The following is an 18,767-nucleotide window of genomic DNA, read 5'->3' on the forward strand; positions in this document are numbered from 1 at the left end:
TCCCAGATTTGGAGATACTGCAAGCTCATCTCTAAATTGTTTTTGCGGAATTTGAAAGAGGACCTCAGCAGCTACAGGGGAGTTGTGATTAAGGAGATGTCGGTAATGTTCTTTCCAGAGCAGTGCAATAGCTTCTTTATCTTTTAGAAGTGTGATACTGTCTGCTGAGCGTAGGGGGCATATGCCATGATTTATTGGCTCATAGATGGTCTTTGTGGCTTTAAAGAAACTCTGTGCATCATGAGTGTCGGCTAAGTGCTGGATCTCTTGAGCTTTTTTTTATCCACCAGGTATTTTTCAGTTCTCTGGTTCTTCTTTGAACCTCAGCCTTAGCATTGGCATAGGTTTTTTTCTTAGTGGCACAGTTTCTATCTCTTTGCCATCTGAAAGGCCTTCCTTTTCTTGTCAATCATGCATTCAATCTCACTGTCATTCTCATCAAACCAGTCCTGGTGTTTCTTGGTTTGGTATCCAATAGTTTGTTCACAGGCTGCAATAATGGATGTTTTTAGCTTTGTCCAGTGTTCCTCGATGTCATCAGGGAATTCTGAAAGCAGATGGTCCTTAAGAGTCATTTGGAAGCAATCCCGCTTAATGGGATCTTGAAGGGCTTGAGTGTTCATTTTGTGCCTTGGTTTCTTTCCTTGAAGCCTACATTGAGATATAATCTTGATAGCCATCATAGAGCGTATTAATCGGTGATGTGTCCAGCAGTCTTCGGCGCTTGTCATAGCTCTGGTAAAGAGCACATCACGGCAATCTTTAGCACAGACAATAACATAGTCTAAGAGGTGCCAGTGGTTTGACCGAGAATGCCTCCATGAAGTTTTAAATTAATTTTTCTGTCGAAAGTGTGTGTTGGTAATAACAAGGTTGTGCGCTGCACATATCGTCAAAAGTAAGATTCCATTCTGGTTGCTGTTGCCAACTCCTTCTTTCCCAATAGTCCCAGGCCACAGATCGAAATCTCACCCAACTCTTGCATTAAAATCACCCAGGAGGATAATTTTATCTTTCTTAGGCGTCTCTGATAGGACAGTATCCAGCTGAGAGTAAAAATTTTCTTTAATGTCTTCATCAGCATCCAGTGTTGGTGCATAAGCGCTTATAGTAGTAGCCTGTTGGGTTTTGGTGAGCTTTATTCGAAGGGTTGAGAGTCACTCATTAATGCAGGTAGGGACTTCTGACAGAGCTTCACAAGGTCATTTCTGATAGTGAAGCCTACCCCATGTATTTGATGTTCTTGTTCAGATAGACCTTTCCAGAAGAATGTGTAGCCTCCTTTTTCTTCCTTCAGTTGTCCCTCGTCTGCTCTTCGAGTCTCTTGAAGCACTGCAATATCGATGTTAAAACTTTGCAGCTCTCTTGCAACAATGGCAGTTCTGTGTTCAGGACGCTCGCTGTCTGTGTTATCTGACAAAGTCCGTATATTCCATGTTCCAAAGTTCATTTGTCTTTTATGACCGCTAGGTGGTGACCCCACTGGGCACGGTAATCCAGTCAGGGAAAAAGGGAGGAAGACTATGTTTAGGGCACCTTTTCTAGCCCCTCCACCTTTTTGGGGTGAGCAGAGTGGATCCTAAAAAGGGCTGCTCAGTCATGGATACAGCTGCCGAGCTGCTCAACTGCCTTGTTCCTTGAGTCAGAACGACTGAATCTGTATCCACTGCCCATGTGCTGGTTCATGACCAGGGGCTTCTAGATTTCATGATCCTGCCCCCATTACCATTTGCCTATTGCCATCAGACTTTTGGGGGTTGGGTTGGGTTTTTGGAAGACGCCTGTGCGTGAATTTGCTTTATGTGTGTAGATCAGTGCACGCTGACCAACGCACAGTCTTCGCAGTAGGGCTCTGTTCCGATGGCATGACGTAGTCATGACAAACCGGTAGATTCCTGTCTGCTGCAGCCTTCATCCATCTTCACAGCCGTTGTAACATACCACTTGTTATCATCCGCCTGTTCTGCCATGGAGGACTTCTTGGATCATTCTTTGTTTTGCTCCTTCCCTTTGACCTTACCGCCTTGCGTGACCCTGCTGGGAGTGTGAGATTTCTGATGGCTTCACTCACAAGGGTCATAGGAACATGCAAGCCCACTCACCACGACAAGGTGATGATCCAGCGAGTGGGATCTGCTATACTAATCAGAATACTTCAGGTGTGGGATTGTTTTTTTTAAAAAAAAAAAGTGAAGAAAAGTACCCCTTTCCTTGTCAACCAAATTAATAAACTGTGTTAAAAGCGTTGACCTGAAGCATAAGGATCTAGAAAGGAATAACGGAAACTGAAGTGTAATAACTGATTTTACGTAAAGAGAGTTTGAGAGACGCTGTGACTGTCATACTGTGTTTAAGCCTGTGACGTCCCTATATTTAATTTAAATAATAAGTTCTACCTGAAAGAACGTGTCTCCTGACCCAAAGTTGTTTCACCAACTTCGGGGTTGGTGTTTGTTTGTTTGGGGAGGAAATCAAACTTTCCTTGTTTAACTTCTGCTCAAGACTCCCTGAATGGCAGTTTCCCTCACACAAGACCCCCCTCCCCTGATAGCCTGTGGTAATTTGCAGTCATTCATTTAATTGACTGTGAGTTGGGAAGGCCGCTCCCTCCTCAGGCTGATTCCACCTGGCCCAGGGGGCGGGGCCCAGACTGACTCACCACCACACAGCTTAAAAGGCCTCATGAGCCACTGGGACATCGCTGCTGCTGCTGCTGCTGCTGCACCGTGGGGGTTGAGGAAGGCCGCTCCCTCCTGTAGGCCCACTCCACCAGGCCTAGGGGGCGGGGCCCACACTCGCCACCACTACAGTTTTAAGGACACTGGTGTCGCCGCAGCAAATGTTTAAAATGTTTTTATATATTTTAAAGTGTTTTATAGGGGTTTTTACTTTTTACTTTGTTGTACCACCGTGAACGGTGGTTTTTATTGATGTATTTTTATTTTCTTCCGTTTTATTTTGGTTTGGGGTTGGATATTGGGTGGGGTGGGGATTTGTTTTGTTGGTATAATTGTTTTTGGTTTGATTTGTTTTTCTATTTTGTAAATGGAGGTTGGTTTGGGGCTTGGGATTGCTACCGTAGTGGGGCGAGGGAGGTATGGCGGTGGGGGCAGATGTCATAGGCGAAGGGGATCGAGATACGGATATGCTCGTACCCCTTCCAATCTGCGCCCCATCCCGAGAGACGAGGGTAGGGTGAGCAAGGATTACTCACCTCCGTCACTGGTGTTGTGCAATGACAGGTCTATAGGCAACAAAACCGCCACCCTGCGAGACTTCTTCACCTCGCACGGGGTTGACCTGGCTTGTGTGAGGGAGACCTGGGTGCATGAAGGGGAAACTGTTACCTTACGAGAGATGGCGCCCCCGGGTTTCTCCGTCCTCCACCAGTTGCGGACTGTGGGCCGGGGGGGGAGGGGTGGCATTATTAATTCGAGAAGACTGTTCTTTCAGGGCTCTACCATCGCCATCGATCCCCGGCATTCAATGTGTTGGCCTAGTGTGGGGCTTCGAGGTGAGTTTGGCTGTCTGGCTGGTGTACTGGCCACCTAGCGCACCAGCAGCCACCCTGTCAAGCAGGCCACACGCTGGATTTGATCTTTGGCGCCGGTATAGATGTGATCATGTCTCCTTCGATGAAGGTGCCATGGTCTGATCACTACGCACTGAAAGCCAGGATTGATTTTCCACCCCCACCCTGCTTAGGTGGTGAGCCAATTTGGGCTTGCCTGCAGAGGCTGATGGATCCTGATAGATTCCGTCAGGCCTTGCGGGACCTTGCTCCCCCTGGCGACTCATTGACTGAGCTTGTTGAGGGCTGGAATATCCAGCTCCTAGCAGCCATTGATGAGATCGCACCTAGGCGCCCTCTGCGACCCCGCAGAAACCGGGCTCCCTGGTTTACCGAGGAGCTTCGGAAAATGAAGCGGGACCTCAGACGGCTAGAGCGAGTATGGCGGGGTGCCCGTGACGGAACCTCAAGAACATCTTATAGGGTTTTTATGAAAACCTATGAGATGGCAGTGAAGGCCGCTAAGAAGTCCTACTTCTCGGCCTCCATTGCCTCCGCTAGCTCTCGCCCGGCACAATTATTTAGTATAATTAGGTCTTTAACGTCCCTTGAAGGACAGCCAAATTTAAATAACAATTTGACACACAGCTGTGAGGCATTTGCGAGCTTTTTTGCGGAGAAGGTCCTGTTGCTCCACCATGACCTCCCTGCCAATTTGGATACAATAAAGCAACTGGAGGCCCCTCGACTGTCCTCGGGTCCAGTATTGGACCACTTTGACTGGATATCCCCAGCCGATGTGGACAGACTCCTCCAAGCTGGAAAGCCCACCACCTGTCCTCTTGACCCGTGCCCGTCTTGGCTGATTAGAGCGTGTCCAGATGAGGTGCGGGCCCCCCTGGGTGATATCATCAATTTGTCCCTTGGCACCGGGATATTCCCAGGGGAACTGAAGGAGGCAGTGGTGCGTCCACTCTTAAAGAAAACATCATTAGATCCTTTAGATCTATCCAATTACCACCCGGTTTCGAATCTTCCATTCCTGGGTAAGGTGATTGAGAGAGCGGTTGCTGAACAGCTTGGTAGGTTTCTGGATGAAACATCGGCTCTCAATCCATTCCAGTCCGGCTTCCGCGCTGGTCATGGGACCGAGACGGCTCTGGTCGCCCTAACAGATGATCTCCACAGGCAGCTGGATCGAGGCGGGTTGGGGCTGCTGATTCTTCTAGACCTGTCAGCAGCCTTTGACATGGTCGATCACGAACTCCTAGACCGCCGCCTTGCTGACGTGGGGATCCAGGGCACAGTCCTTCAATGGCTGCGCTCGTTTCTCTCTGGTCGGGGATAGAGGGTGGCGCTTGGGGGGGGGGAATTGTCATCGCGCCACTCCTTGGTGTGTGGAGTGCCTCAGGGTGCGATTCTCTCCCCGATGCTTTTTAACATCTTTATGCGCCCCCTCGCCCAGCTTGTCCGGAGTTATTATTATTATTATTATTATTACCGTGAGACAGGTAAACATGTTAAAAAAAAAGTTTGAGGAAATGCAAACTGGGCTGAACCTCAGAAAGTGCTTTGGAAACTAAGGAGGGTGTTTTCATGCTTCTCTGTCCAATTTGCTCCATGTCTGGACCTGCCACTCCCTTGCTTCTGCTACCTTTGAAATGTTTCCATCTGTCTTTGGAGGGGTTCAAAAGCACTCTTTTAAACTGCCTTCAAGAGGGTCCCACGTAACACAGACTGAGAACCCTCAGTGCCAAGCCCTGAACAGCATCTCTTTTTCACTGAAAGATCAATATGAAGCAACCAACTTTTGAAGAGCAAATTGCTGTTTAATCCAAGTACAATTTTCAAGTATCAGCCTAGACAGGAGAGTGCAAACAAAGAATCCTAGAATGTAAAGTTGGAAGGGACACAAAGGGCCATTAATGTTGGAGAGGTTGTTAACAGTTAACAGTTATTCATGCAGACATTTGTTTGTTTGCTTATTTCATAAAATCTATACACCGCTTCATTGTACAAAATCTCAAATCAGTTTATGAAAAGCTGAAACAGTAAAACTGAGAAAAATTCATAACCATATTGTTAAACATACAAAAGTTAAAATAATAAAATAGATAAGATTGCCTCAACTTGAAGTTACTTCCACTGTGGACCTGAACCTCCCAAATAAATATTTGCCCTAAGAACACATAGTGTTATATATTAATGGGCTCACACTCCAGGACCTTCTGGAAAGCCACTTGCAGAAACAGGAAACTGAGATGCATGTCCATTGAGAACTGACATAGTAATGTGCCTGAGCAAATCTGCACTTCTCGTTTCCCAAGATTTCCAGGGCCAAGCAAAGCCAAATTTGTTAGTGCGTTTATCACAGCAGGCATGCTGAACATCTGGACAGGTGTGACCTATTCCAGCAGAAAGTACATTTAACAATCTGTCTTTAAGCTACTTCGGAAAAGGACCTTAACATTAGAATTGAAGACTCCCTGTTGGGTCACATAAACCACTCAAGTCTGTCTCTATTTACATACATGAAAGGTCTTTGAAGGTTAAACACAGATGGCATTGTACACCAGTTCAGATTTCACACATAAATTATCAATCTTTCCAACTTTGTTGAACGGGTTGCTCCCTTAATGGCACTCCCCCCCCCCCCAATTTATGGTGGGATTGCAGAAAGGGCTTGCAGAAATATCACAAATATTTAAACATGCAATTCAGGCATCACTACAACTTGCATTATTAAATATATGTGATGATACTGCAAAATGATTCTCTTTGAAGGAATTGCTAAGTTGGTTTCTAGTAGCAGCTAGATTTTCCATTGCACAAAAATGGAAGAACTTAAAGGCTCTGTTTCTTGAGTTACGGAACCCCACAGCTGCTGAAAGGATGACACACAATATTATACATGGAGTTAAGTCCCAGTGGGATATTGTCTTAAGATATTTCTCTTGCAAGTTCACACTAATAAACATTTCTGGAATATTCTTTAATATCCAGTAGTTTTTAGGCATTTGCCACATTTGCTGATGGTTTGCCTTTTTCTCCTTTTTGCTTCCTAAGGCTGGAGTCTGCAAGAGACCATGTTCTGCCCAGTGACTGTTACTTCCCACCACAGAAGACATGCTTGATCTGTGGGGATGAAGCTTCTGGGTGCCACTATGGAGCACTCACCTGTGGGAGCTGCAAAGTCTTTTTCAAGAGGGCAGCTGACGGTAATTCATCTTTTTGTGTGTTTGTGATGTGTGTGATTGAATGCAAATAAGAAGGTGGCTGTAGATGTCATTCCCAATGCACAAATATAGGATGGGGTACCCCTGGCTTCACAACACAACATGTCAAAAGGGATCTAGGGGTATTGGAGGACCACAAGAACAACGTGAGTCAATGGTGTGATGCAACAGCAAAAAAATCTAATGCTATTCTCTGCTGCATTAATAGATGTCAAGGGAAAATAATAATTTCACTCTATTCTGCCTTGGTCAGACCCCACTGGGAGTCTTGGGTCCATTTCTCAGTGTCACACTTTAAGAAGTATATTGGCAAGCCAGGATGTGCAGAGGAGGAGGGTGTCCAATATGACCAAGGGCCTGGAAACCAAGCCCTAAGAGGAATGGCCAAGGGAGTTAGGGATGTTTATCATGGAGAAGAAAAGATGGAGAGGTAACATGATTTGTTGTTGTTTAGTCGCTTAGTTGTGTCCAACTCTTTGTGACCCCATGGACCAGAGTACGCCAGGCACTCCTGTCTTCCACCGCCTCCCGCAGTTTGGTCAGGCTCATGTTTGTAGCTTCGAGAACCCTGTCCCACCATCTCGTCCTCTGTCGTCCCCTTCTCCTTGTGCCCTCCATCTTTCTCAACATCAGGGTCTTTTCCAAGGAGTCTTCTCTTCTCATGAGGTGGCCAAAGTATTAGAGCCTCAACTTCACGATCTGTCCTTCCAGTGAGCACTCAGGGTTGATTTCCTTAAGAATGGAGAGGTTTGATCTTCTTGCAGTCCATGGGACTCTCAAGAGTCTCCTCCAGCACCATAATTCAAAAACATCAATTCTTCGGCCATCAGCCTTCTTGATGGTCCAGCTCTCACTTCCATACATCACTACTGGGAAAACCATGGCTTTAACTACCGTATTTTTCCTTCTATAACACGCAGATTTTTTCTCCTAAAAAGGAAGGGGAAATGTCTGTGCGTGTTATAGAGCGAAGGTGTGGTCCCTGGAGCCGAAAAAGCAGGCAAAAATCAAATCGCGCGTCTCCTAGAAGGGAAACTTGAAAAGAGGAAGTGGCTGCTTTCCTGCATTCTGCCTCAGGGTCTTACTGCCCACCTGCCTCTGTTTCCTTGCTGTGTTTGCTCAAACGGAACAAAGAGCAGGGAAAGCCCCTCCCCTCCAGGCAAGCAGAGTGAAAACATGCAGGAGGGGGGGGGGGAGAGAGAGAGAGAGAGAGAGAGAGAGAGAGAGAGAGAGAGAGCTGGCTGGCTTGGGTGGGTAGGTGAGGGAAAACTTTTGCCTTCCTTTCCTCCCTACCCCTCTCCTGCATTCTTAGCCAGCTGCTTCTCTGCACACCCCTCTCCTGCTTCTTGTCCCTTCTGTGTTTTTCCTTCCCTCCCCACTTAAAATGTGGTTTAAAAAAATGGATCCACATGGATCCTCAGTATCTTTGCATTGGGTCAGCCCAAATTCACCATCAGATCACATAGCATGTCCATGGCTACAGCCTGCCCCCCCAAAATCACGCACCCACTGTTGCCTGGGGCTGCAATGGTGCAAAAATGTGGTTAAAAAGCATGGATCCACATGGATCCTCAGGATCTTTGCATTGGGTCAGCCCAAATTCACCATCAGATCACATAGCATGTCCATGGCTACAGCCTGCCCCCCAAAAATCACGCACCCACTGTTGCCTGGGGCTGCAATGGTGCAAAAACGTGGTTAAAAAGCATGGATCCACAGGGATCCTCAGGATCTTTGCATGGGTCAGCCCAAATTCACCATCAGATCACATAGCATGTCCATGGCTACAGCCTGCCCCCCAAAAACCACGCACCCACTGTTGCCTGGGGCTGCAATGGTGCAAAAACGTGGTTAAAAAGCATGGATCTACATGGATCCTCAGGATCTTTGCATTCAGTCACCCCAAATTCACCATCAGATCACATAGCATGTCCATGGTTACAGCCTGCCCCCCAAAAATCACGCACCCACTGTTGCCTGGGGCTGCAATGGTGCAAAAACGTGGTTACAAAGCATGGATCCACAGGGATTCTCAGGATTTTTGCATTGGGTCACCCCAAATTCACCATCAGATCACATGTCTGTGGCCACAGCATGAAGCACAAAAATGATACATCCACTGTTTCATTCAGAATGTTTTTTCCCTTGTTTTCCTCCTCTAAAAACGATGTGCGTGTTATGGTCAGGTGCGTGTTATAGAGCAAAAAATACGGTATATGGACCTTTGTTGGCAAGGTGATGTCTCTGCCTTTTAAGATGCTGTCTAAGTTTGCCATCGCCTTTCTCCCAAGGAGCAGGCGTCTTTTAATTTCGTGACTGCTGTCACTATCTGCAGTGATCATGGAGCCCAAGAAAGTAAAATCTCTCACTGCCTCCATTTCTTCCCTTTCTATTTGCCAGGAGGTGATGGGACCAGTGGCCATGATCTTCATTTTTTTGATGTTGAGTTTCAGACCATATTTTGCGCTCTCCTCTTTCACCCTCATTAAAAGGTTCTTTAATTCCTCTTCACTTTCTGCCATCAAGGTTGTGTCATCTGCATATCTGAGGTTGTTGATATTTCTTCCGGCGATCTTAATTCCGGTGACATGATAGCCATCTTCAAATATCTGAAGGGCTGTAACATGGGAGATGGAGCAAGTTTGTTTTCTCCTGCTCTGGAGAGAAGGTCCTGAACCAATGGATTCAAATTCCAAGAAAGGAGATTTAAACTAAACTTTCTTAGAGTAAAAGCTGTTCAACAGTGAAATGGACTCCCTCAGAAGGTGAAGGACTCTCTTTTGTTTGAGATTTTGAAACAGAGTCTCAATGGCCATCTGTCAGGGATTATTGAGCTGTGGTTAAGACATTGCATCGGTTGCACTTGGTTGAGGCCCCTTCCAACTCTACAACGGTGGTGAGCTCCCATTGCTCTGTCCCAGCTCCTGCCAGCCTAGCAGTTTGAAAACACAGATAAATAGGGACTGCTGTGGCGGGAAGGTAAATGGAGTTGCCGTGCGCTCTGGTTTCTGTCATGGTGTCCCATTGCTCCAGAAGCGTTTTAGTCATGCTGACCGTATGACCCGGAAAGCTGTCTGTGGACAAACGCCGTGTCAGGGAACTGCCATCAGGGCCAGAGGGAGAGAGCGGGCTCCAGAGGGATTCCAGAGAGCGTCCCGGGATGGGGAGAGGCAGCCCATCTTCTGGGGATGGGTATCAGCGTAGCACCAGTGGAGAAGGGGGGCAGATGGGGGAATCGGCGAGGCGGTCCCATGACTCCTCGCCGGGGACCAGCGGGGAGAGTAAGGGTCCTCCACTGCCCACACCCTCCCTGCGCGGAAGCCTTCTGCGCAGGGAGAGTAGGCGGAGACTAGGCGTCAAAGAGCTTCTTTGCTGGAAGAAGTTCAAGAAACGCCCACTGACGGATTCTGCCAGCGATTGAGACAGCCACGGGCGAGTGGCTGTCCGGACAGAAAAGGTTCACTCAGGCAAGCCAGCCAGGTGTGGCGTTGGTTTACACACGAGCAACCCCTAGAACCATTACACGCCGGCTCCCTCATCCTGTAAAGTGAGATGAGTGCTGCACCTCATTGTCGCCTTTGACTGGACTTAACCACCCAGGGGTCTTTTACTTTTATCTTTTTACCTCTATGTTTTCATTGGGTCAAGCAGCCTAGATTGCATTTAATTTCCTTATCAAAAACTATTGTATTTGCCAGCACAAATTACCTTAGCAGGCTGAAATCTTAGTCTTTGCCTGCTCAGGGTGAGGCTTTCCAGTCTTGTCTTTAAAGAGAGTTTTCCTTTGATTCCACCTGCCCACCCCCAGAAAACAGTGCTGGCTTAGGAAGGATAGTGGCAATTTCATTATCTGCCAGATTTCCACCTCCAAATTACTTCCCCTCCAAATCTGTTTCTTTTGGGGAGGGGGTATCTTGTTAGAGAAATTAAATTATTGAAGGAGAAATAGGGTGATGAGGGAAAGGACTGAAACTCTCCTTGCAGCATGGTATGGTGGATAGATGATCAGACCAGGACCTGGGACACCTCCCCAGATGGCCATGAAGCTCCCTGGGAGACAATGCCGCTCAGCCTGGACTCACATGTGTGAATATAGTCCTTTTTCCTGACCACAATGCCAGCATTTGGGATTAAACCCTTTCACTATATACGCCATTTGTGCCCGAGTTCTATACCATTGTAATAAAAAAATTCCACTTAATTCTTTATACTTTTCTATTTTAATATTATTTATATTCTTCATCAGTTCTTGGGCCTTGTTTGGATGGCTCATACCTTCCTGCTCCCATTTAATCTGAATTATCCTTTTCATTCTTTCTTTGTGGCTTATCATCAGTTTATATAACACCCCTGCTATCCCTTTCTCCATTATTTGTCTTTTGTTCAGCACCATATCTATTTTCATTTCTGTCCTCATCGTTTCCTCTGCTCTTTCTGTTTTTAATAAATCATAAAGTCCTTGCACTTTCAGCTAATATTGTTTTCGTATTTTTTCTAAAAAAACTTTTGTTGTAATTAAATTCCCTTCTTCATCGAACATATCTTTTAATTTATAAAATCCCTGATCTTCTAATTTCTTCCACCAACCCGGTTCCCTTTGACCCTCCTGCTGTGGGAGCCATAAAGCCGTGGCAGAGGCTTGTAATACTGCAGGGTGCCTCCGGACCTCGGTGACCAGCATGTCTGTGCCTGGTAATGTATAGAATGTATTGACCTTATATGGAGTTGTGTTTCCTCTGGGCAGTGATTACCTTATATGGTGATGGGTGTAGTGAAAGCCATGACCGGATGATGTAACATAAGACATTGGCAGATGGCCATGCAGGCTGAGAGAGACAAAAGAGAATAAAAATTACCGGACAAGGAGCTGCCCCTCCATCCTGAGATTACTGCTCCCTCTCTGTGTCTTTTTTCTATGCTAAGCACCATTTAATGACGGCTGATCTCCTTCATCCTGCATATATTTTAATGGTGTCCCCCTTGAGTATGTTGGCATCCATTTTGTATTCCAGTTCTTCCAAATACCTAACGCAGTTTTCCTTGGTCCTATTGTCTTCTTAAAAGCCGTATTAATATCTGTATTAAATATCCCCTCTCTTCCTATTCCTTCATTTATTTCATTCTCCAGCCTTATCCATTTAATCCCATCCTTATATCCAATATCTATTAGATTTTTCAATTGGAATGTTTCATAATAAAATTCTAAGTTCGGTATTCCTCATCCCATCTCTTCTTGAGATGAATAATTTACTATGTCTGGGGTTCTAACTCTTTTACTTCCAAAAATCCAATTTTTAAATACCTTATTACATGTTTTGAACCATATTTTCCTAATGGGTAGTGTAATTACTTGAAATAAATATAATAATTCCGGTACCAAAAACATTTTAACTGCTCTAATCCTACCTAGAATAGATAAATTCTTATTTTTCCATGATTTTATGTCCTTCTTGATCTTCCTCCACGCTTCTTTGTAATTTACATCTGGAATCCTAGCACTATTTTTAATAATATTTACCCACAAGTATTTAATTTTTTCCCTATTGATACCCATCTTTGTCATTTTTGCAATTTCCTTCTTCTCCTCTTTATTTACATCCCAAAATAAAATTTCAGACTTCTCCAGATTTACTCCCAATCCCGACTCCTCTTTAAAGTCCTTCAAGATTATCATAAGTTCTCTTACACCCTCTAAGGGGTTTGTAAATAATAATAGGATATCATCTGCATCCATGTTTAACTTGATTTCTTCCTTTCCTTTCTTATATCCTTTTATCCTTACTGAGTTTCGCATTCTGTCTGCCAAGTACTCCATACCCAATACAAATAGTAGTGGTGAGAGTGAACATCCTTGTTGAACTCCTCTTTGTATATTGAATTGATCTGAAACCCCCTCATTCACTCTGACCACAGCCTTCCCTTCTCTAAACACTTCCTGGATTGCTTCCACAAAGTTCTCTCCTAATCCTACCTCCCGCATAATATTCCATAAGAACTTTTGTCTAATCATGTCGAAGGCCTTATACACATCCAACTTTAAGACCACCAATTTTCCTTTTACCCTGCTTATTAATACATTTAACACATTTCTTATAGGATAGCCTATGTATCTTCCCTTAACAAATCCATACTGATCTTCCTTGATTATTTTAGGTAGTACCTTTTCCAGTTGCCTTGCCAGGATCTTTGTAAATATCTTATAGTCTTGATTTAATAGGCTAATTGGTCTGTATGACCCCGCCTCTGTAGGGTCCTTTTGCGGTTTTTCAATCACTACTATTTCCGCAAGTTTCCAAGTGTCTGGGGCTTTCCCCCTTCTAAAATATCATTAAATACTTTTTAAAGTTCTGAACCCAGGATATCAATTGTTTCTTTATAGAAGTCTGCCGTAATTCCATCTAATCCTGGGGATTTCTTACTTTTAAATGATTTAACTACATTCTCTCTTTCTTCCAAAGAAATTTCCTCCTTCAGTCTTAATCTATCACTTTCTTCGACTTTAAACCCCAAACTTTCCCTACTAGTATTTTTATTTTCTTCTTTATATAAAGATTGATAGAATTCTGTAAATTCTTTCCTTATTTCTCTAGAGCTTTGTGTAAGTATTTTCCTTCTGGTCTTAATGGCCTTCACCCTCTGTTTATCCCTTCTTTTCTTTAAATAGTTTGCCAGTCTCTTATATGATCCTATTGAGGTTCTCTGAAAATCATTTTTGATCATATTATCTCTCTTCCACACCGCAACTATATCCAACTCATCCAATTCCTGTTTTAACTTTCTTAACTGCTCCTGTTTGCTCCTTAGAAATTTAACCTGTTGCTGTTGTTGCAAAATTTCAATCCCTTTAATTTCTTCCTGTCTCCCCGAGTACCAATCCTTCTTAATCACAATCTCTTTCAGTATACAATGTCCTCTTATAACAGCTTTAAAAGCGTCCCATACTACCAGGATCTCGGCCGAACCATTGTTCTCTTTAAAATACCAACCAATTTGTTTTCTGATATATTCCCTGTCCATCTCTTTTGCCATTATTAGGTTATTGTACCACCATCTCCTGCTTTTTCCATCCTCTTCCAGTCCCAGCTCCACAAATAGTGGAGCATGGTCTGAAATCCACATTCCCATAGTCTTTGCTGTTCTAACACTGATTTCATTCCCTTCTTTAATTAGCATGTAGTCAATATAAGAGAAAGTCTTACGTCTGTTGGAGACGAAGGTAGGTTTGGTGTTGGGGTTTCCCCTCTCAAAAACATCCTTTAATCCCCATTTAGATAATCTGAAAGTACTATCGTTCTTTATATTCCAATTAAAGTCTGCTGTAACGATAACTCTCCCTTCAGTGTAAAGCGGCAGTTTAGTCAAGGTTTTCTTTACAATTTTTTTCTGTCTTGTGTTAGGTTTGTATATATTTGCTATTGTAAAGATTTTTTGTGACACTTTAATTTTTAAGAATATAAATCTACCATCATTATTTTTTTTTCTGGCTCAGAACCTCCAGCCTAAGATTTGCATTACATAGTATAGCGACCCCTCTAGCCTTATTCGGCGCTTTCGATTCTGCTATTAGGCCCCATTGCTGAGAGCATAACAAAGGTCTATTGTTTGCTTTGGCTCTATGTGTCTCCTGAAGGCATAGTATATCCACTTTCATTTTCTTTGCCAGTGTCAGTACCCTGTAGCGTTTGATGTTTGAGGTCAGCCTGTTAACATTTAAAGATAAAACCTTTAAAGATCTATCCATTATCCCGACTACTGTTTATTTTTTGAATCCCTCTGTGTACATATATTATATTTTCAATTCTGGCCCATTCAACCCCCCTCCCCCTTCTCCCCTGAGACTCAGTTAGGGATCTCCATGATCCCTGTCTCATGGTATCTTGGGGAACCACACTCCTCTCCCTTCGCTCTTGGAAAGTTTATATCAGAAATTATATATATATGTATTTACAAAAGCCCATTTTAGATGTCTCTAGTATATATTATTTTTTTCTGTTTCCTTCCCCTCTTGACTTCTGTCTTCTTTCATTCTCTTGTCCCTGCACTGGAGATTCTTGAGATTCTTCACTTGACTCTCCCTGTTGGTCTACCTGTAATTCTTCCAAACTTGAGAGTTCTTGCTCAGTCTGTCCTTGTATTCCAACTCCTAAATCAGCTAGCATTTTTTCTTTTGCTTCACCAGGGTTCTTAGCGGAATATTTCCTGCCGTCTCTAAAAACCAGCAATGTAGCAGGGTAGGCCCAAGTAAAGAGGATTTTATGATTGTAGAGAACTTGTGCAAACTGCTGCATACGTTTCCTGTCTTGAAGCATTTCCTGAGAAAAGTCTTGTCTCACTATGACCTTTCGCTGTTTAAACTGCAGGTCTGCTTTCTGCCGTAGTGATTTATAAATTTGATCTCTTAACTTCTCTCTTGTGAATGCCATGATTACATCCCTGGAAAGTCCAGAGCCTCCTTGTGGTGTGAACACTCAGTGCACTCTCTCAATTTCATTCGGCTCAATTTCAATTCCTTGTTCTTTGAGCCATTCTAACATCTCCTTTTCCAGGTCCTTATTCCCAATATCTTCAGAAATACCAGAGAATTTTAAATTCCTTCTGCGCTGTCGTTCATTTGTGAAATTCTTTTTGTCAGAGATTCTATTTTGTTTACGTTTACATCAGCTACCTTTTTTGCATGTTCTGCTATTTTCATAACTTTTTCTACTGTAGCAGTCATTCTTCTCAACTCTCCTTTCAAGTCTTGCATATCAGTGTGAACATTTGCTTCCAAACGCTGAATCATTTCACCCAGCTCCTTCAAAGACTTGGCCATCTTGTTAAGTCCTTCTCAAGTCTTTCTCAAATAAATAGATAAACCACCGTTTTAAACACTAACTCACCCCAATACAGGACTTGGACCTGAGCCCTGTTTTCAGTGAGTTATCTCAGCTATCAGTTTGCAGAGAGTTATTTGCTTTTCAGGCTCTTAATTAGTGAAGTTCCAAGAGCGAGACGGGTGTGCGTCTACCCACGCCGACGCATGTGCAGTTCTCCTGCCAAAATGATTCTCATGGGAAACTTGCAAGCAGGATCTGATCCCTCTTCCCTCCCATGGCTTCCAGGAACCAGTATCCAGAAGCATTACTGCTTCCAGCTGTGTAGGCAGAGCACAGCCATCCTGGCTCAAAGCCATCAATAGCCCTCTCCTCCTCAGTTCATTTGCCTAATCCTCTTTTCAAGCCATCTAGGTCAGTGGCCATTGCTGCCTCCTGTGAGAAGGCGTTCCATATTTGGCAGTGTGGATTTATTTTATCTGTCCTGAATCTTGCAGCATTTGGCCTCATTGAATGTCCGCAAGTTCTAGCATGTCAAGATTGCAGATGTCCCTCTCACACCAAGAACGCAGTAAGCTGGCAGTTGAATTGTGCTTAGATTTATTAGTATTTACACAGTAGCTTCCGTCTGAGCTCACAGCTCAATCATCTGCCGAAGACGTCGTTGAGCTCACTAAAGGGCGGGCTCACCTCCAACAGGATATCCTCCATTGACTGCCCCTCCTCCTGTCGGACTGACGCCAGGCCTGGACCCTACTCCTTTGCCATGTCTGTGGTTTGTCCATCCCCCTCTGGAGCCATCTCCACCCCCCTCAGAGCAATGTCTAAAGGCTGCAGCTCCTCTGAAACTGCCTCTGTCTGCCCTACGCTATATTCGGAATTGACAGCCTGCATTCCAGGATGGGAGAGGCTTGCATCACTCTCCGTATGGGAAGGAAGCAAGCCTCTCTTTTCCCCAGCCTGCCTCCCCCCTCTTTGGAGTCCTTGCTGTCACTCTAGAAAGGGACATTCCTGACATAGCATTATGAGAAAGGGAGACAAACAACTGATTGCCAGTTCATTTCCAGACCTAATTCCTGGCTCCTGTGGGAGAGAGTTCCATGATTTGACTATGTGCTGCATCAAGAAATACTTTTTCTCCGTCCTGTCCTGTTGTGCTGTATGTGGGGCTCCCCTTGAAGACAGCTCAGATGAAACATTAGTCCATGATCTCCTAATTATAGGTACTGTACTGAGATTCCAAAAGACCAGAAAAGACTTTTTTTTGTACACGACAACAGCTGCACAGATGTTACTAGCTCAAAGATGGAAGGAAGAAACAATCCCAACCAGAGAAGAAAGGAAGGCCAAGCGGCTAAACTAGGCCATGTTGTAAATAAAAATATGCCCTTTTCCCTTATGGGGTATCCAAGAGCCCATATAGAGTCCTTACATAGGTTCCCTATTGGTAGGAGAAAATAACAGAGGCCAACCAGAGAATATTGAGAAGCAAAGCAGCTAGTAAGCTTGATCTTTATTGATCTGTTGCAACAGGGTGCTCCCCTCACACGCAGGAGAGGAAGAGGACCCACAAAATTGCTGTGCAAGGGCTTATAAAGACTTTGAAATTCCCATTCTGTAGATCAAGACCACCCCCAGAAACATTATGCATACATCACAGAAGGGGTGTAACCTAAGACCACCCCTCAGATACATCCCACCAACATCACAGAAATTTAAATGTTGTTTTTCTCTTGTCACAGTTTATCTCCTGTCGCTTTGTTTATTTCCTGTCTGGCAGGTTACTTGATTGGATTTCTTAGGGAGCCTGGGCAGTCTTGTAATGATAAGGCTCACACCCTTATTCAAACACAGATTAAGACAGGATTTGTGAAGGAAGAGACAATGGGGAGGCTTTTCCATTTTGACCATGCAGAGAAACATTTGCTCAGTTTAGGAATCAAAATGGTTCCAGGTTGGCTTTCCTGTGCTGATCTATGTACGTGTGGTTATGAACGTTGCCATATATCTAAGACCATAAAATTCCTATCACATTATCCCCCCTTTGGGGCTAGAATTTTTCTTAAACTTTTTTGCCCCACAAATAATAACATTGTATGTTGTAAATGGATGCCTTTGTATAAATATATCATAAAAATAACATATGTTGCATTTTGTTACTAAATTACTTGTGGCATTCTAGCTCTTGGGAGAAACATTTTCTCAATAGTGGCTATGCTTTACTCTTAGCAGGAAGGTCCACTACTGACTGAAAAATGCAGTTGGTGTTTTGTCCTTCACCATTTTTGTGTTTCTCATCACCAGGAACAGCGCATGAGGAAGTGAGTATTAAGTAGGAAACACGGGTAGTGGGTTGGGTTCTCTAAACCACAGCAACCAAAATTCTGGAATAGTAAGCCTAATCTGAATTTGCAGAGGAATAGTAAGCCTAATCTATGCCCCCCCCTGCAGTTTCCTTTAAAGGAAGCTTACTCGGGAGTAAATTTACCTGGCACAGAAGAAGAAAAAAAAACCCAGAAAGAGACAGAATGAAACGGGGGGGGGGGGGGGCATTTTCTAAGAAAAGAGGCCAGGAAGTCTTATAGAGACTGATATCAGGAGCCTTACAATAACTCTTCTGTCCAACCAAATCAAAGTTAAAACTGGACTCAGATATCTTTCTTAGAAGGAAGACCATACTTTCATAGGCATATGCTTAATGAAGTACATACAAGGAGGAAGACTCTTTTGAGCCTCTCTCAAATAACAAACAAACAGACCCTGCGGAAAAGAAAGGAGAGGAAGAGGTGGTCCAGCACAAGCCTCTTAAACTGGTGTAGAGGCGGGACTGACTCAGAGGGGACTTCAGCGGTCTAAGGGTAACAGACGTAGAGCCACGGAGCTCGGATGTAAAACCAAGAATGTTCTTCAATAAAAGCTTTTGTATATAACCCGGACTGGACTTTGGTCTCTTGTGAGCTGGGACCTCGGGTGGCTCTGACAGTAAGTCCCCTCCCAAAGAACGCAAATTTTTTTTTGCAAATCTCACGAACGGTAACGGCCATGAGTGCGGAGGAACAGCTGACAACGCTGCGGACTGCAGTTACCGAACTCACCGCTGCAGTCCTTGCATCTCAGAAGAAGAATGACGAAATGGAGAAGCGCTGCCAAGACCTGCAAACAAGGTGGGAGCGTGCAAGCAGGGAAGGGTTCCCAGGGTCCAGATCG

General features: G+C 44.3%; 1 protein-coding gene across 2 annotated transcripts in view; it reads left to right on the top strand.

The window, feature by feature from the left end:
- LOC310827744 (androgen receptor-like) overlaps window positions 1–18,767 on the top strand; it is a 111,681-nt gene that overhangs the window by 48,300 nt on the left and 44,614 nt on the right. For both annotated transcript variants that reach the window (XM_083704139.1, XM_083704140.1), the window contains one exon: window positions 6,578–6,729. In XM_083704139.1, the coding sequence (XP_083560265.1) occupies window positions 6,578–6,729 (152 nt within the window). The remainder of the gene's footprint in view (window positions 1–6,577; window positions 6,730–18,767) is intronic.

This window comes from Podarcis gaigeae, assembly GCF_964106915.1.
Source record: "Podarcis gaigeae genome assembly, chromosome: 12".
Classification (NCBI taxonomy): domain Eukaryota; kingdom Metazoa; phylum Chordata; class Lepidosauria; order Squamata; family Lacertidae; genus Podarcis; species Podarcis gaigeae.